This window comes from Epinephelus lanceolatus, chromosome 23 (genome assembly GCF_041903045.1).
Source record: "Epinephelus lanceolatus isolate andai-2023 chromosome 23, ASM4190304v1, whole genome shotgun sequence".
In the NCBI taxonomy this organism is placed as follows: Eukaryota; Metazoa; Chordata; class Actinopteri; order Perciformes; family Serranidae; genus Epinephelus; species Epinephelus lanceolatus.
This window is the reverse complement of record NC_135756.1, coordinates 26494936-26515029: the sequence shown is the minus strand read 5'-3', so window position 1 is coordinate 26515029 and position 20094 is coordinate 26494936. Positions and strand designations below refer to the sequence as shown.

The following is a 20094-nucleotide window of genomic DNA, read 5'->3' as shown; positions in this document are numbered from 1 at the left end:
ACTGAGGGAGTTAGCTCTGCTCCACTTGTGCCACTGTAACTGTAGCTTAGCATTTCCGCTTAGAAGTACTGCTTAGCATTTAGCATTATCCCATAACTGTGACTAAGTAGCTGTAATAGCTGCAGCAGCTGCAGTTCCGCAAAGGTTACGAAATTGTTCTTTTGATGCTTTCGTTGTCAGTTATTTCAGTCGATAAATGACACTTGTTTTTGGGGTACAATAATATGCTCTGTAAAGTAACATTATTAGGCCCATAGGAGCACTGTACGCCAGTTAAAAGTCACCATTCTCTGATTCCAGATTCATGAAATTGCTGTATGTAACTCTGAAAGGGAGATGGTAGGTTGTTGAGTCTCATTCCCATGTCGTCAAATACCGACGCTTTGGGTTGGTGCATCAGTCCGAATACCAACCCGGAGCATTGGTATTTGACAACCTGGGAATGAAACTCAACAAGCAACTATCTCTCTCCAGAGTTACATGAAGCACCTTTAAATGTGAATATTTTCTGGTTTCTTTACTCCCCTATGGCAGTGAACTAAATGCCTTTAAGTTATGGACAAAACCAGGCATTTGAGGCGCCATCTTGGGCTTCAGAAAACCCTGATCGACACTATTTTCTGACATTCTATCGACCAAACAACGACTGGATTAATCGAGAAAATTGGCAGATTAGACTTTACCAGTAAATTACATATTTCATAATTTAAACACTCATTGTACATTAACATGTTAATATCATCAAAAATAAGCACTACTGTATACATTGTATATACTGTCATATCAACCTACTTTATGTAAATATAAAGCAACCTGTTACATTAATCAATCCATATTTATTCCAGCACCCTTTGCACTCTGCACCATTTAACTACTGTATGACTAAACATGTTTGTTTTACCTTTGTTCAGCCTTGTTGTTGTCTTAGCTGAAGGTCTATTTCTGTGTGCTGCATGTACACTGAGAGCAGTCAGATTTCTTCTTTGTTTACACACTTACTCGGCCATTAAAGCTGATTCTCATGAAAATGGTAGCAGACATGGTTAAGAGATTCAAAAGTTGACTCTTCTTTAACATCACATTATCTTTTACCAATCAGTTCCACATACATTTTAAGTAAAGTCATGTTGCATAGTCCGCTAAATCTGCTGAAGTAAGAAACCAGCATTGTTGCTTATCTGACTTTGTTCTACTTTTAACTGATTAGTAGAGGTTAGTCATGGAAAAAGCAGCCGTGTAGTTATATAAAGATGTCCAGGCAAGCCCATAGAGCATGCTATTTTGACCAGTGAAACAAGTACTTTTAAGAGGAAGTCCAAAAAGAAATCTGGGTTAAAGAGACAAGATGAGCCTCAGCAACTGACAAGACTGACATTGTAATACCACCGCGAACAATGCATGTATTATTACTAAGTAAATCCAAAAGTACTCTAAAAGCCATTAACTGATAACATAAGTAAGATCAGTGAGGTTCTTTGTAAGCTCCAGACCAGTAATTAGCCTAAACTTGAAGTTTTTAGGAGATGTTCCCTCTGAATAGCCCTCAAATACAGTAATAAAGACCTCAAAATAACTTTATGGCAGTTATTGTTTGGGAACTGATCATACTAAACTGTCTACATTGAAACCAGTGAATGAATCAAAAGGCTTGGTTAAAAATGGCATTAGAGTTATTTAAAACCCCCACTGGGGAACAAGGGTCAATTGTGCTGCGACAACCCCTGGAGCAGGCAGGAGAGGACGTTGGGAGCTGATCACTGATTGGTCAGTCACACAGAAAAGGGCGGTCTGCATGAATTAGTGACAGACGCTAAAGGCAGATATCCTGCAGTGATCAAACCCTGGGTGATCTGACAGTCCAGTGTTTGAAGTGATTATCATGCTACGCAACATAAAGGCTTACACCCAGCTTTGGGCCTAATTAGTTCACTTAGGGCCCTTTATAAGACTTTGGTAGGGGACTGGGAAGTACAGACACTCACTGAGAAGTCAGCGGCTCAACAGGATAGCAGCAGCAGCAGATCTGGATGCCTAAAGTTGACTAGCTGCTCCACCAAAACAAACCAGTCTGAAGATTATCAGCTTTTCTGAGAATGCCACACTTAACTGACTGCAGTTACTACACGATGCGGGACGCAACCAGAGCTTCAAATGTAAGATTATTGAAATTTAGACAATGACTTTGTAAAATGTTTTGTTGAACAGTGCTGTCTTGTTTTCTAATGTCACATGTGTTTGTAAGGCTTTTATTACTGGTTTGGCGATCTTGACTGCTGGCTGAGTGTTTATATATGTAACACTGCAGGTTAATACAATATAAGAGTAACAAAAAAATGATGTATTTTGTTTGTCAAATTTAGTTCAGTTCTGGGGAAAAAAGCTCTCTTGAACACATTTTCAGTCAGAACTTGGTACTAAATAATCAGAATATGAGAATACATCAGGAAGGGCCTTCTGAGTCCTAATTCTCATAAAGACACTTCATACACAGGTTAACCATGACTCACTTTACTGTGATTGTGCTACAAAATACAGCACTGCTGTAAGTCTGTAAATTTGCTCGGTATAAGTGACTAATGATGGGAAATACTGACTCGCAACTATTTCTGTGTGCTGAGTTAGATCATCTTTTCGGAAAGCCGACAGCTGCTGTGAACACCTCCTGTGTACATGGTCTTAGTCAGTGCTATCTCAGTGGTGCAGGAATGTGTGATAAACTGATTTTCTGTCCTGTCAACTAACTGAACTTCTTTTTTGTTTTTCGCTGCAGGTACAAAGCCACCTGGAGAACTCCAAGTTCCACCTCCACCAGACCCAGAATCAGCAGGTCAAGCAGTACCTGACGCTGGGCTCCAAGCTGGCCTCTTCGGCCGGGCAGGGCCACGCTGTTCCGCATCCACACGCCCAAGGCCAGCCGCTGGCCACCGTGCCAATCATGAGGAATGGACACATGCCCTCCGTCAGCGACGGCAGCAACCCCAACAGCCCCGTTACCCTCCTCACTATGGCCAATCATGACAGCGAGGTGAGTGGACTTGTAGGAAAAGGAAAGTGTGCATTATGTTGTTGCTGAATATATGGAACTGAAATTGAGCAAACTCAAAATGCGCCTAGCAGTGACTGGAAAGGAGTGACATTGCAACAAAATATTGGAACCACAGACTGGGTTACAAACTGAAAAAGTGTGGGTCATAATTTTTGTAGATTTCACAACATTCTTGACACATTTTCCTGTCAACACTCCACATTCCTGTCAATGGAAACGTTCTGTTCTGTGTTTGCTTTATATGCCATTTGTATAAATTCTGTCTCAGTCACTCTAAATCCTGATTTTAAGGGAGATAAATCATGGCTGGCTCTTTGTTTGGACACAGTCGACATGTAATACAATTCACCTTCTATATTTCTGGGTTTGAAAAAGTATTTCCATTTAATCATCTAAACAAAGTGATGCCATTATTGATCTCCCTCTCTCTCTCTCTGATGTGTTCATCAATAACTTCAGACATGCAGTCTCTGATGAGAGAACCCCTCTAAAGGAGGAAACTAGTTTGATAACAGATGCGTGTTTTTCCCGCCAACACTGCTAACTAACTAGGCAGTGGAGAACTTGTCTGTTATTGGATTAGTTTCTCAACAAACCCTCCCCTGCCTCGTGTCTATTTTGGTTTGAAGATTTGACTTGGACAGTATTGATATTCTGGTACAAACATCATCAGCCTGTCCAGGAGTACACTGAAATTACTGTTTTCTTTTAGTTCCCAATGGATGAAGTTATTGATGACCTTATTAGTCTTGAATCCGGTTTCAATGATGGAGGCTTGGATTGCATGGAGCCTAACATCATAATGCAAAACAATGTAAGTATGAATCACATTAACAGCTACATTAACACTGTTTCAAATGTGACAGACCGACAGCAGCTATTGATTTCTACGCAGTCCTTTCTTTGTTAACCTGCTCTCAAGTTCCTCAACTAATGACTTCACTCTTTTTTAAGTTGAACAGAGACTTGAAAGTGAGGTTCTTCCACCCAAAGGTTTAGGCGCAGGCTTGACTTGCTTGGGAAAGAGGGGACCTGTCTTAGTTTGGGGTCAGCTTAAGTCTAGAGATGAGTCAAAGTTCATTGGGGCTTAGCAACATTTCTCACATTACTCAAGAAGATCAACAATGCAGATTAAGTTAAAAAGGAGGATGTTTGTAGACAGAAGTATAAAGTTCATGACAACAGAAAAAAAATACATTTATAGTAATTAGGGATCACATCCGGAATAGTGAAATTCTGAGCAAGATACCAATACTGATCTTTAAAATAACAATCTGGGCAATTTTTGCGATTTGTTGTAATTTTTTTGCCCTCAAAAACAACAATAAAAAAAAAATCTTCATTATAAAAATTTAAGTGAACTGATTAAAAGTAATTCAGCCCCAGCAATCTTTAAATGAGCACAAATTTAATCACACAACAACATTAATGACAACATTATAATTCACCTTCGCCCAATACTCATTTTTATTAAACAGAGTTTGAACACATCATAATGTAACTCAGTACAACCTCCGTTAGCTGTTGGTTCCAGCCACTGCCTGCTAACAGCTAACATTAGCTAGCTCTCCTTTTGCTGATTTCCACATGGATTTGTTGTTCACAATGCAAGATAATCAGGGAAAAATAGGGTGTGTCCCTGTGCCGATAGGTAGATGGCAGTCAACAAGGTCAATGTCAGCCGATACTGATGTTTGGCCAATAAATTGGTGCATCCTCAAAAGCAGAAATAGAATAGGACAGAAACTTAGTCACTGTCTTACTAAAGTCCATTACTGGGAAGGCAACCAACTAGACTAGACCTACTATAGACAAGCACTATCAGTAGGATTCCTGGTCAAGAAGGAATTCAAAAACTCTAGACAAAAATGTCGGACAAGAGGTCCATTTGGCTGGAGAACATAGCAACACCTGAGCCAAATACAGGGAGAGTTTGTGGGATGGCAACACTGGGAATCTGGCCTAACTCCTTAAATACAGAGAGAGACAGATTAGCAGACAAAGAATCATACACACTGATAAAGTGACACGCAGCAAAACACAACAGATACTGTGACAGAGAAGGAATGATGGGGGGGAGATAAGGCATGGGGGGGGGGGGGGGGGGTGAATGGGAGAGCCAGTGGGTTTCAAATGAGGACAGAAGCGCGACAGAGGAGTGAGGAGTGAGAGATTTTGTTGGAGAGAGTTACTGAACCATTGGATTGGGCTAATGCATACACTCCCCATGGGCTTGTTCAGAAATGATACCATGCTTAAATGGATCAATTCATCCTAATTAGTCATACAGTACGATGCATCACGTCGTTTCGCCGTGTCAACACATCCAAGAACACAGACGGGAGAGGGACTGAGATGATTACAATAGGAGTAGTAGGGGAATTGTTGCAATCTTTCATTTTGATAAGCACTTTTTGTCCCCTCCTCCTCCTCCTCCTCTCCCATCTTGGTGAGATAATGAGAAAAAAAAAACGCACATGCAAACTAAACCAACTGCAGATAACTGAAATGTCTGCAGTTTCGTCTGTTTTGTTTCTTCTCTTTTTTTCCGCTCTTACTTTCCATTCCTTCCCATCTCTTGACTTGACATGCAGCCTTATCACGTTCACCAGTCTGGCAGTTAGATTTGACACACATGTCGTGGACAAAATTGGCTGCGCGCATCGGTGGAATGCATGGTGGCTTCTGTAGCATTTTCCCATAAATACACAAATGCGAATTAGACACACATGTGTGTCAGCACGCCATATCTTGACATCTCCCCGGTCCGTGAAAAGACGTCATTATCGCAGAACTGATGCACGCTTTTCCCAGACGGGGAGAGACCCATAGGAAAACAGTTTTGCCTCTGTTCAAGAAGTTGACCCAGCTAGCCTTTTCATCTAATGGGATGCTATTTCCAACACAGAGAACATCTCTGTGTTAGAGGCGCTTTCAAGTGGAGGGGTTTGAAAATGGTGGCATTAGCAGATCAAGGCACTGCGTCTGGGCAAAGCAAACCTCACAGGGCTTTAGGGTTAGATAGAGTAAGACTGGAGGATGACTCTTTATTGACCTGGTTAGAAAGGCTAAGCTCTTGTTAGGTTGTCTTTTAGTCTTTGTGATACTCAGTGAGCAGGCAATCTGTCCTGCTGAGAGAGACATGGATACTACAGCTCCCTGCTGGGAGGTCCAGAGCCAGAGGCCTGGGGGCTGACAGCCTCTTCTGTAGGCTGTGATCACTCCACAAGTCTCTTGCCATTTCTGTCAATGATAAACAAAGCCACACAGTGACTAAAAACAACTATTTGTGTTGTGGTTTGCAAGTGTGTTTGCATGCTCTACCCATGACTGACAATTTTTCTTTCTTCCCCCATCCTCCTCCCCCTCTCTCCTTCCTAGGTGTCCCTCAGTAGCAGCATGCTGGACGTCTATGGGGGTGAACAAGGTATGAACGCCCCTAATGGTGGAATGAGTCCCACATCTAACCCCACAAAGCTCACTGTAAAAAGGGAATACACAGGTATGAACTCATACCATAGTTTTGATCAAACAGCTAACCAATTAATGAATAATTACATCCTCACATTGCTGTAAAAGTTAAACCACACTTAGTCATAGACAGTGTATATTCTACGGCAGATGTCAGTTGGCATGCCCCCAGTTTGGAGAAGCAGGCTTGAGTCTGACATGGAAGCTAGGCAATGTACTGCTGTGGAGGGGTCAGCAACATACCATATTTGAGCCACCTAAATAAAGTCCCACTTAAAAAAATCAATATCATTTTAAGTGTATGCTATATTGAGAGTATTTTCACTACTTCAACTTCTTGTCAGACAGTGATTTCCAATGGGAAAACAAAGCCGTTATATAACTCTCTGCAAAGCCAGACTCCATTGACAAAAACTGTAATTTAACATTTCTGAATACAAGAACAACTGGTCTACAGCTGCCTCATTCAGTTAGCTGTGTGACTTTGGCATTTAAAAGGGTTAGTTTGGACTCAACAAAGTCACACTATAACAAAAACTAACCAACTGATCAAGGCAGCAGTAGGCAGGCAACTCCCATGTTCAGTGAACTAAAATTACTTTTTTTCTCAATGGAGTCTGGCGGCTTTGACGGAAGCACAGATGGGGAACTGAAGCTGTTAATGGCTTCCCTGTCGAAATGGGCGGTCTGACAGAAAGATAAAGCAGTGAAATACTCTTAATATAGCGTACACTTAAACCAGTATTGATTGTTTTTAGGTGTTTCTTTTTTTTGGTGGCTGGTTTTGTTGTCGACCCCCATCCCCAACAGTGCATAGCTTAGCTTCTGCATCGGACTCCAGCCTGGTCCTCCAAACTGGAGGTGTGCTGACATCTACGGTAGTTAATGTATGGTCTATAGATAAGCACCTCATACAATCCCCCTCTAAAAACTCCAAACTATCCCTTTAAAGCTCCCTTTGGGTTCTACGAAGAACAGAGTGTACCTGCGTTAGCTAAAAAAAGTGCAATGTGTCTGTTCCTGCTAAAGTCGACTCCAATTACACGTGTCAGGCAAACAACAGACAAACGTTTAAGCCGATTTGTGTCCAGTGTTTGACAAACACTGTCCTGCTTGTCACTGGATCCGTTAATAGGCTGTTGAAACGTGTAGACTTTTCCTCACACTGAAGGAAAAAAAAAGAAAACAAACAAAGGGCCCTTTAAGACATTTCTTATTAATGTCATGCATCAAGCAAAGAAGCCCAATTGATTTAGGAAATAGAAAGGAAGCCTGAAGAGCCCTTCACTCTCAACGAGAAAATAAGGAAATTGCCATCTGTTTCATTTGAGCGTGGGCGGAGAGGACAATGGGGCTGTTACACAGAGTTTAAATTGTCTTGATTGAATCAACAGAGACAAATTGGGAAATCCAATCTCAGGTCCCCAATTATGTAATTTGGAAGAATGTGAATACAAATATGGATGCACTGGCATTCTCCGGGACAGATTAGTGAATTTGCTAAACTGTCTTAATTACGGTAGTTTAAAAGTGATCCCCATTTTTTCCCTCCACAATGAGCTTCAGACATGCTGGAGTGGATAAATTGGGCTCATTCAATGTGTGTGTGTGTGTGTGTGTGTGTGTTTGTGTGTATGTGTGTGTGTGTAAGGAGGTCAAGCTTGTGTCTGTGTTGTGGGCCCATGCACGGAAACTCCACAGTCTGGCTGACCCCGCCACTGAACTCCCTCAAACCAACCGATTGTGCATCTCCTGACTGGACATTTTGTGTCGTTTTATGTTCGTTGTCTTTCAGTTTCTAAATTAGTGTGTGTCACTAATCGATTCGTTCCCCTCTGTGAATTTTTTTTCCCTGACAGAACATGACACAAGAGTGATGGCCAAAGAGAGACAGAAAAAAGACAACCATAATCTGAGTAAGTGCCTCCCACTGCCTTTAAACTCCCTCACAGCTCATCATCTGAAAATGAGTTATGGCTAGTTTTGCACGCAGCAGCTGGCAATGTTCTAATCATCACTGCCCTTTTTTTCATGCTTAGTTGAAAGACGGCGAAGATACAACATCAACTACAGGATTAAGGAGCTGGGGACACTCATACCAAAGTCGAACGATCCGTAAGTTGCAAATCTAAAGGTATTTATTGAAACAATGCCCCTGTTTTGCTTCACTTTATGTCACTATAACAACTGCAAGACCTTGTCTGGCGGGGAAGCATATTAAATTCTAAGCACAAAGACCCTCTAAACGTTGTTCATTGAATTCAAATGAGTACTCAAGCACATTTCAGTCATATTTCAAGGGTGCACTTGAACTCCCATTGTAGTCTACGCTCCAAGAGCTGTACATCCTCTCACTGGGTCCCAGCAGTTCAGCTCAAAGCATGAATGATGAGGAAAGGGTCAAATGCAAAGAAGCAGGCCACACCATTTGAATCAAAGTTTGAAGCACAATTGGAACATCGAGATGGAGCGTGGAGCTGAATTGAAATCCACCGGCCATCTTTCGCAATTGAACTTTGCTTCAAATTTAAATGGAAGGTTGGCGTTGTCAGCGCGCCGTTAACACCAGATAAAAGAGATTATTAGCGCTGATCAGACCAACGTCTCACTCGTGTGGTAAAGGACAATTTTACTACAGCTCCCCTTTACTTAAAAAAAAGCAATAATATCTGCAAAAGAATGACTTGCACTCTAGCACCTCAAGTCCAAAGCTCCATTTTCTCCTCCGTCTTGCTACTTAGCTCATTTTCCCCTCACCTATTTTTATTCGAGGATTAATTTTACCGAACAAGGAGGTACGAGAATGGACTTTCCACATAGCTACTTAACTATTCTATTAAAATTCCCATTCAGTGTCCCCATGTAATGTCCAAGGATGAATAATTGCCCCATGTAAATCGCCATTTCTTATTCATATCATAAAAGGGGAAAAAAAAACCTCTGTGTTAAAACTTTTCCCCCCCATTTTTTTTTTATTGCGGAGGATATTCTGCAGACATCAGGAGGTTCTGTGTAAAAGGTTATCTTTTACATTTCTCTGTTCTGCAGCGACATGCGCTGGAACAAAGGCACCATCCTGAAGGCCTCGGTGGAGTACATAAGGTGGCTGCAGAAGGAGCAGCAGCACGCTCGGGAGCTGGAGAGCCGTCAGAAGAAGCTGGAGCAAGCCAACAGGAGACTTCTGCTGAGGATCCAGGTAATAAAGTATAACAGTCTATATCGGTTTAGTGTGTTTTTGTGGTGTACAGAGTGAAAACCACATGGATGAACCAATAAATCACAATAATACTCAGAGATAAAGAGACAAAGAAAGCTTGTGAGGAGTTTCTGAACTCATAAATCTGAATGCGTTTCGTAGTAAAATGTTATTCTTAAAATATTCATTCTTGTCAGTGTACTTTCTTTGCTGCAGTTTAACTTGTCTGAGGACAAGTAGCAAGAAAGCAAACTGAGGCCTACAAATCAAGATAATTTCAATACTCAATATTAGATTAAATAACTTACATTGGATATTATTTGGGCGACAACACAGTAACAAGTTTTTAACTATAACTGGATGTTCACAACCTTGGCTATGAGATATTTAAGCAATGTCTTGTATATTGTTATTATTACAAGTACACACATCTGACGTCTTCTCATGTTTCTCTAACACAAAAGCAGTGTTCCTCCTAATAAACATGAGTTTATTTCTTGAGGGCCCTCACACACCAACCTGATGGTCGGTTGACAGTTGGCCATCGGTGAGCCGAGTTTTTGTGGTGTGTCCCGCACTGTTAGCAGTAGCTGGCCCATGTCGGCTTTTATTTGCCTGATTTAGCATGTTGAATTAGTGTCAGCGACGGCAGAGTGAAATCACTTTGCAAGACAGAAGAAGAAATGGATGTGGTGAAAGTGAACAAACGACTAAAGTCAGGGGGTCAGGTTATATTATTTTTTTTGCCACTGAGCTCTTTCGCAGAAACAGTTCATAAATGTCAGCATTTGGTTGTGTTGTTAATGTCATACCTGGCTATCTAGTGTCTTGTATCTGTCCTGATGGTCTCCCAGTACCTCTTTTTGAATGACGAATACAGGTGACGGCTGCCGACTGATATGGAGAGTTACTTTCTCTCATATAGGTGTAGAACTAACATGCTAGTTAACCACTGATGGTAGTCTTTGTGGTGTGTTCAAGTGCAACTTTCTGATCTAGACACAAGTGACGGGAGGTAACGCAACAGTTAGCCTCCGTCGTTACTATTTTTTGATGTGGGATGGGTGTGTCTGCGCCCTAACACAAAAGGTTGCCCAATCAACCCACTAATGTCCCACTAATATCTTTGCATTCAATCTTAGTGCAGAATCCAAGTCAATTTCTATTGCCAGCCCCACCTGACTCAATCATCCCGAGGTGCTTCACACTCATTTCCACCTCCAAAGCTTTACAACCCCTAAACCTAAACTAGACCACCCCCCTTTCCCTTCTGTTGTTTACACAAGCTCCTTCCACCTACCTGATGAATAAACTAGGGATGCACTGAAATGAAAATTTGTGGCCGAAGCCAAATAAAATTAAACGCTTGGCTGAATACCGAATACCGTTGTTGAGTTTTTCATTAGTTTTTGCAGATGAACCCTCTCCAGATTAGTGTTGTCACGGTACCAAAATTGGGACCCACTGTACGATACCAGTGAAAGTATCACGGTTCTGAGTAGCATCACGATGCCACAGCGAAAATGAGGCAGATGTGCCTTTTGTCATTTATAAAAAGATAAATCACTCCTCTATAATACATCAATGATATTTCAATGGAATAAATTAATTACTGACTTATTCATACTTCAAAAACAGCACCAATAAGTGATTAACATAGGGGGGATCAACATAAAATAAATAAATAAAATAAAAATCAACCAGCCACCCTCCTCCCCTGACAAGTAAAGAACAGTCCCTCCATAAGTAAAGAACAGTCCCTAAAGTGCGGTGAGAAATGTCAACGGCTCATTTCTCCTCTGACACGTCACATACCTGTGTGCTGCCACGGCTTGGCTGTCCAGGTACTTTTGGGCAGTCATGACGGCAAGAAGAGGACATTATTGGAGTCGGACTTCTCTGTCGCCGGTAAGCCTATGGCCACCGTGTTTGACAGGAATACATTCCTGTCTGTGTCTGTGACCCCCGTTCAACCCACAACCGGCGGGATTCGCCTTTCGTTTCTGCTGCTAGTTGAAATCTGTGCTCGCACAGCGTGCTGAATGATTTACTTTGCTCGAACAAAACTATTTTTAGTCGCAAAAGCGAGTGCAGTGACGGACGGAGTAAAATGTCGCCACACTGCCGACATTTTACTCGGTCCGTCACCGCGTGCTGTTTGATTGCGTTATCAAAACACGCCGCTATTATTCGGCCTTGCTTTTCACTTATTCCACTGAATACCAAATGTGTGTTTTTTTTTCAACATTCGGCCGAATATATTCGGTGCATCCCTAGAATAAACACAGTGACCCTGGCTCTTTTTAGTGGAAAAACAGCAGGTGAGAAATAGATGATGAACACTGATAGAAGAGATGCTTAGTGACACATGCATGAATAGAGGGCCACACACACACACACACACACCCCTGTACACTTTAACGGAGATTGTGGTTTTCTGAGGTTATGTGAACGATGGGAAAAACACAAAATCTGTAATCATCTTCAAAGATGACAAAACTATTCAGGTAACACTGACCAGGACTGACGTGGAAAGGACCGTTAACAAAGGTCAAACAGGCCTTTGTGGTGACACTGATAGGTGATTAGCGCTGTGATAAGAGTGTGTGTGGGAGAGGTGTGTGAATCAACACCCAAACTCCCCCAGTGCAGCTCACTCCAACCTAACCTCAGTATGTGGGAGGAGATGTGGAGGTGTGGTGATAATGTCACTCCACACTGTGTTGTCACGGCAAATCTGCTCATACTTTTGGCATTCACATAGTTGAGGTATTTATTCATATCTCATCTTGACTAACATGCAATGAGTGTAAGCAATGTTCTCAAGAAACCGTCTCTAACTCCTGGTTTCTTTTCTTTTGTTTTCCAGGAACTTGAGATCCAGGCACGAGCACACGGACTTCCAAACATGACTTCAGCCTTGGGGACGGTTGAACTGTCCTCACATCTCCTCAAACAACAACAACAGCAGCAGCAGCAGCAACAGCAGCAGCAACAACAGCAGTCGTCTCCCCAGGCACAGCAACCCCAGCAGCCGCCCCTCTACCAGGAGGACCCCAACAGCGACTACCTCCAGAGGATAGCCGCGGTGGCCGGCGTGCCGTCCATCCCCACCGCTGCCGGGCCGCAGGACCACATTCCAGGCGCAGATGGGTGCACCACATTCTCCGACCCGCTGTCCCACTTCACAGACTTCTTCAGCACTACCCTCAAGGAAGAGCACCGGCTGGACGAGATCCTGATGGACGACCCTCTCTCACCGTTTGGCACCGACCCGCTCCTCTCGGCAGGCTCGCCTGGGGCTGCGTCCAAGGACAGCAGCCGCAGGAGCAGCTTCAGCTCTGCAGAGGGGGACGACCTATAAGGGCGCCCTCTTCAGCAACACACTCATGACAACACTGTTGTAATCCCCAGTGGGAAAGGGGCATACACAGAGCCTTTAAAGACTGATGGCTCCAGGCAAACAATGACCTCTCACAGGGTTGCAAGTAATTTAAATGACAGCTAACACACCAGACAGTGCCCCTCAAAGTGCCACCTGTATATAAAGTGTGTAGTTTTTGTTGGTCAGGTGGGTGTTAGAGCTCGATTGGTCCCTGAAGTTTGGATTCTCCAAAAGCTTGATGGGACCAGAAACAGCTCATGGACGTCCACCTGCTCTTTTTAACTTCACTATAGACAATGAATACGTTTCTCTGCCTCCCGGACAGAGCAGAAACAGACTCACAAGAAAAAGGGAGACATTTATCAGCCTTTAAGTACATAATGTAAAGGACCATGTCTACTGTTGTTTTGTCTTGTTTTTTTTGTTTTTTTTTGGTAAACACTGTGGTAGCTGTACACTGTAACATTTATGCAAAAACAATCACTGAAAACTTGCAAACATTGTCCTTTAAAAAGAAAAGGAAATACAACTGTTTCACAGACAGATTGTAAACAATGATGTGCCTTATTTGAAAAAAGATATGAACATGAGACTGATGTACTCACCGCAATGCCTAACATGTCGTATTGGTCTTGTCTGTCTTTTAAATGTTTTCTGTTAAATAAGTCCTAATGTATTTATACATGTTTTAATCCACTTATTCTCGAAAAAGATATATATTATTACCTAACACGTTACTTTTTTAAATTCTTAGTAGGGGTCAGAAAAATATAATAAAACCCCCCTTTTTTGGTATACCTTATTTTGGCTTCTTGTTGTCATCATCATGTATTCTAGATCTGCATTCATATACACCCAAACTATGATGGATTACTAATTGGGCCTAGCAGGTGCAGACCCAGGGGCCCAAAGTGTCAGCCCTGCAAAGAGACACAAAATGAAAACATTTGACAACAACAAGGGCAAAACAAATACAAAGAGACAGCAAAAAATTACCTAATTACCTAACAAACAAACACAAAATTACCTCAAGGAGACACAAAATGACATTAGCCTTACATTAACACAACGCAAAATAACAAAAGAACCAAAAAAGACACAAAATGACTACAAAGAGACAAAAAAGGAACACCCCCCCTCCCAAAAAAAACCCCAGTAAACTCAAAAAGACAAAATGACCAAAAAGACACAAAATGACCACGAAGAGACAGCAAATGACTACGAAAAGACAAAAATGACCAAATAACAGACAAAATTACCTTAAAAGAGACACAAAATGACATTAGCCTTACATTAGCACAACACAAAATAACAAAACAACCAAAAAGAGACACAAAATGACTACAAAGAAACAAAAAAAGACAAAAAAAACAAACAAACAAACAAAAAACAAACAAGTAAACTCAAAGTACGTCAAAGAAACACAAAACATCAACGAGACACAAAATAACTACAAAACAGGGCAAAACAACCTAAAAGAGACATACAATGACAACAAGAAGACATAAATCAACATCAAAGAGACACAAAATGAACATTAGAGACACAACATGACTTCAACAAAAAGAAGACAGAGAATCACCCCAAAGTCTGTGTGCATTTCCTGTCCTACGTAGGAGAGGTGGTGGGGCCTTTTACATGTCTCTGCCCAGAGGCCCATTGTCTCATAATCTGACCATGCCCAAACAATACAAAAAAACCCCTATCTTTAACTACAACTGCTTTTCCAAAATTCTATGTAAACTGCATTAAAATGAGAAAATAATACTTTCAGAACTCAAAACAGCAGTCTTTTGCATTTTACTTTCAATGGCAGACTTAGCAATATCACATATATAATGTCTCACTCTGTTCTCTTGTGAAGTGCACAGGAACACATCAGGGGTATGATGGTAGACACATGATACAAAAAGTGACTGGTGATAAACCGAGTGCTAAACGATCTTGCTGGATGGCAGCAGGGCTTAAAGATTGAACAAAGGCTGAAAAGTTTCACAGTGGAAGGTGAAGGGCTGGCATACAAGGTGGCTGATTGGCAATGAGTGGCAGAGAGGAGGAGAGAGGAGGGAAATTGGATAATAAAGACAAGTAGAGGAGGAGTAATAATTCTGATGAGCCTACTGTGAGCTGATGAGCCCTTGAGGATGAATAATGGTGAGGAATAAAGAGCTTCTGTGAGAGCTGTTAGCCGAGAGCTCAGAAAGTTTCCTTGGAGGTAAGCAGCGTGAAGATATGTGTCCTTTGCGGGAACGTGATCGCAAACTGTTTGTATCATTGATAAAGTTTGCTGAGGGAAGTTTGTTATAAAAACATTGACCTTAATATAATATGATCACAAAACTTGCTGTTTGTGTTCAGAAATCATTCATCAACATGTAGTTTTCTAATCTTGTAGTCATGCATTAATAATACAACAAACACACGCCAATACTTCCCAAATGGATTTCTCATCAAAGCCTCCCTGAATTAATGTTTTAGAGTGTTATTATGGCGTGTGTTTCTCTGTAATGAAATCGAAACATTCCTCGCTCGCATCTCCTCTTTAGCCACAAATAAGACCCAACCAATCAATCATTATGGAGTACAGTCACTCCAACTACAAAGTGGTGAGTGATGTTTACGGGTAATTGGCCAAAGCAGTTATGGAAGGTAAATATAGATTTTCATGAAGAGTATCTAAGAAAGAGCGAGTGTGAATGAAATTTCAAAAGGCTCAATTTACATTTAGATTTCAGCGCTTTTTTTCTCTCTCGTCTTACCAAACTTGGAAGAAATACACAAATCTAATTAGTGTAGCGCAGGAATTGATGAAAGTCAGGGGAAGAATAATACAAACCCTTTACCGTAATGAAAGTATTGACAGTAATACCCATGCACATTCACATAACGCTCTTTTAAGACTATCTCAAGAGACAAAGCATTCTGCTCGGGAAAAAAAAAAAGGAAAGTCAGATTAAACTTCCTAACTAATTCATTTCTCTCCATATCAAAGGCGATCATGGACAAAGTTCAAGGCCAGTTATGCATAGGCTTCAAAAGGAAATGTGGTCGGATGAGGCAACGGTGACATCAGAACAAGCGACTTTTTATTTGCAATATCACAGTTCATCAACCCACGGTTTGAAAACTCACAGGAACTGATGTGAAAGTGTCTATGGAGTGGAACCGAGAAAACAGCGCAGGTATCCGATAACGCTGTTATGGCAGAGACATTAGCTGCATATGTGGAAAGGGGAATGTAAATTTGAAGATGTAAAACAAATTTGGGAAAGTTTGTAATCCCACAAACCTCCCTGTGTCTCCCTCTCATGTCCTCTGCGCTTTACCAAATCTCCTTCATCAGAAACAGATTTCCCCCTAGTTGCCAAAAACCGTACACCTTGTAAAATAATCTTTCCATTCCTTTTTGTGTTACTAATGCATGCACAGCAAAATGGTCTCCCTCAAAGAATTACCTCACTCTCAGGATGAAAGGGCTGCTGCTGTGTCGTATTTCAAACAGCAGGTGGCAGCAATGTGCTGTGTTTTGTCATCACAGTGAGCAGCATGTTCATAAAAAGAAACCCAAGGTAGGAGTGTGGTACAACACAGAACATTTGTGATGGATTATTAAAAACAAAGAAAGCCAATCAGGTCAGATAAAAAGTAAAGTTGGTATACAGGACTTTCACATATGGAATAGTGCCCTGGCAGTATACGCTGGTACTCCCTATACTTCCCAGTATAAACTGACAAATCTAAAGAAGGCAAGTGATGTCGTGAACCTCACAGCGGAGTCGTTCTGTCACCAAAACAACGTTGTCAGACCTCCTGCCACCCACCAACACTGACACCACCACTGAGCAGGAGAAGCTGTCACCTGTGCAGATGCCACAGCTGCCAGCGTGCTACAATGCACTCACCTGTCGAGCCTGCCATTGGCAACTCTTAATCACCTCCCGCTGAGGTGACTCACTTTGGAGCGCTGCAAACAGACACACGCACGCTCGCGCACAGGGCCGCTCGCACACACAAACAAGCCTAATCAAATGTGCTTGTGTGCAAACACAGATGTGCACACGCAAGCACAAACACACACACAGATATGCATACTACACACACAGGTGTGTATCTCATTGTGCCTCATTGCCACACGTACGAGGGAGCTAAGGGGGGGAAAAAAATAACCACCTAAAAGCCCTCATCAGGATCTGGACTGTGACAAGACTTGTGCACAAATTAGGTGAAATTTGAGTGGGAATAACAATATGACAGCCGGCAGTGAGGCACCAAACATCAAGTGTCATATCTATTTTCAGCCATGATTCAGAGCTGTGTGACAAACAACACCATGCCGCTTCTCAATCAGTCAGCTCGTCTGCTGGAAATGTGGCAAACTAGGCCCCTGGTGGAGTTTTTCCTTCAGGAAAAATAAGAAACGATCTGAGGTTAAGGTCAAAGTTAAAGGTGAAATTATAAAACTTTGAGCTTTACATTTAATTATCAGGAAGTCAAACAATCAATATTGTCGCCCCAGTGCTCCACAGTAATTCATCCCATGATTCTTTATCCCATGCTGCTTTTATTAAGGACCACACCCTGACCAGTGCTCGACAAACTCCCACGTCACTAGACTTGCAAGGCCCCACGTGCATTAACGACGGAACACAAGAGAGATGAAAAAAAAAAGGAACGAGAAGTGGCTGGGCCTTCTCGAGATGCTATAAAATTAATGCGATTTCCAGAGTTTTTATGAATCGAGCCAGATGCCAAATACATAACTTCAAACAAATTGACTTCCAATTATTGGTGCGGCGCACCACTTCCAGATGTGCAACAGATGGGGGCCGGGGCGACCAAAGGTGTCTCAACCCGCGCTTTGTGTTATTCCGCAGTAAAACGGCAGTACAGTTGTATGTGTTTTAAATCACCGTGGGCTGTGGGCTGGAGGTGAAGGGAAGGACAGGGGGATAGCGGAGGAAAAATGAAAGCACATCATTAGGAAAATGTAAATCTACGCGGCACAGACAGTGGAGCTCCATATGTAGCACTAATACAGCCTGATATTATGTAAAGGCAGATGAGATGCTGAGGCTGAAAGCTGGAGCTGTATCAAGGAGGTGGGGGATTCAGAAATGTAAATGTTAATGTGATCTCTGCTGTATCTTCCAGTGCTGGGATTAAATGGTAAAAAGGAACAATTATGGGGCTCGCTTTTTTTTGTGCATATGTTAATAGCTTACAATATCCTTGCATGCATAAAGTACATTAGATATGATTAGAAGATATCCACAATACATAGCTTTATATACTAGAAGGTTTTACAGTAGTCATAAGTAGCACTGCACTCTGTTCAATTGTTAATGAAGTCTCTTCCTGGAAACTTTAAATAATTTGATTAGTCACTGTTAAAGCTACATAAAAGTAAAACAAACGTGATTCCGAGTGAGAAAAGTAGCTGAGCATGGACTTCTTTTCACTGCAGAGGAAACTAATAGAATATCCAATAGTGGTACGGTGTCCTGGGAGGGTCATGGCTCTGATCCCATTATTACCACAGACTTGGGCCCTGGGGGAGCCAAAATGGCTGTGTATTTTTCCCAGAGCCCATACTGAAGCAGTCTACTGGGGCCCTATCTACTTAACTAGCAGCCTGCCTGAGCAGCACAGGTCCCACCCCCCTACTCGTCTGATCCTGGGGGCCAAAGAGCTTCTCCTCGCCGCCTCTCTGTTTTCACGTATCTTAGGCTGTCTATTCAAATACAGCAGAGAGCGGGGACCATTTTGCTTGGCCATCGTACCTCTGTGCTGCCTTTAATTCCCTTGCTCTGCTGGAGTTGTATGCTAATCCAGCTGGCGACAGTCCCCCCCCTTCAGGTCTCTCTGCATTCACGAACACTCCGACACACACACTTTAGCCTTGTGTAATCTGGGTGACCTTGGACTGAATGGAAGCTGCTGAAGAGAGGTCCCTGATTGATTTGTAATTCAAAAGAGGAGCGATGGCCACTGTGCTCCCACCACCAGGAAACCCCTCTGCTACCCCTACAAAATAAAATATAATAGGACAGTTACTACTTCAGCTGTTTCCTGTTTTGGCGAGTTAGGGAGCAGGTCTGCATGGCGAGGTGCTGGGGGCAAATTTGGGCATGAGGGTGCAGGGCAGCTGGGGTGAACAGGGTGTTTTGGGAGAGCATCAAGACGATCATCATTAGCAGGGGAAGATAATTGGCACAGCGTGGGTCCCTGCGTTTGGGTGCTCTGATGGGCATCTCATCTGCATTATTCATTCATCTCTCCTCTCTCTCCCTCTCCCTTTCTTTCTCCCCTGTTCCCTCTTTCGACCCAGGCCAGGCGCTGGGCCCTAGGAGCCGGACTCATCTATTATAGATGGGTAATTGTTTATTAAATGCAGGCCTGACCCTATTATGCCTATTACCCACGTGCTGCACACCAGTGTGACTGGCAAGCATCTGTGTTTTTCCATATTCTAGAAGATCTGACAATCCCCTGTCGAGGACGTGAGGCTGCTTTGGCACGAGCACGTGGCTGGATTCACGGCTGCGGACGGAGAGAAGGAAGGAAAAAAATAGATCGAGATAGGAACGGAGGGAGTTGAGAAGAAGAGGATGATGAAAAATAAAGCCAATGCCCGTGTGGCTGCCACTGGCCTGAGAAGTATCACTCTCCCTCTCTTCTAAGGCTTGGTGGATGGAGGCAAAGACAAAGGGTGAGCTAAAGAGATGCTTTGCTTCTCATTACACTGACTCCTAATCTACCTCTGCCCTATCCTGGGCAATCCCTGCTCCAGGCGTTTGGAGGCTAAAGCTTCAAACTAGGCGGTTTGTCCAAAGCGGATTCATTACCTTTAGATAGGACTAGCAATGAGCCTGCTAAAATGTCACATTTAAAACTCACAGCAGCCAGAGCGCGGCCAAACTGACACTAGAGGTCAGTGTTGTAACAGAGTTCAGATGGCCCCTCTCTTTCACTTGCAGACAACAGTGAGCTTTTAAG

At 42.5% G+C, this 20094-nt stretch overlaps 1 protein-coding gene across 8 annotated transcripts in view; it reads left to right on the top strand.

Annotated features, from left to right (window-relative positions):
- tfec (transcription factor EC) overlaps positions 1-13900 on the top strand; it is a 67167-nt gene extending 53267 nt beyond the window's left edge. For 3 of the 8 annotated variants that reach the window (XM_078165217.1, XM_033614328.2, XM_033614333.2), the window contains 7 exons: positions 2771-3025; positions 3759-3860; positions 6428-6548; positions 8377-8433; positions 8557-8632; positions 9566-9713; positions 12583-13900. In XM_078165217.1, coding sequence (XP_078021343.1) covers positions 2771-3025; positions 3759-3860; positions 6428-6548; positions 8377-8433; positions 8557-8632; positions 9566-9713; positions 12583-13077 — 1254 coding nt within the window. In that variant the 3' untranslated portion in view covers positions 13078-13900. Of the gene's footprint in view, positions 1-1029; positions 2154-2770; positions 3026-3758; positions 3861-6427; positions 6549-8376; positions 8434-8556; positions 8633-9565; positions 9714-12582 lie in introns of those variants that run through there. The other 5 variants (XM_033614327.2, XM_033614329.2, XM_078165218.1 and 2 more) reach the window with 5 other exon arrangements.
- The last annotated feature ends 6194 nt before the right edge of the window (positions 13901-20094 follow it).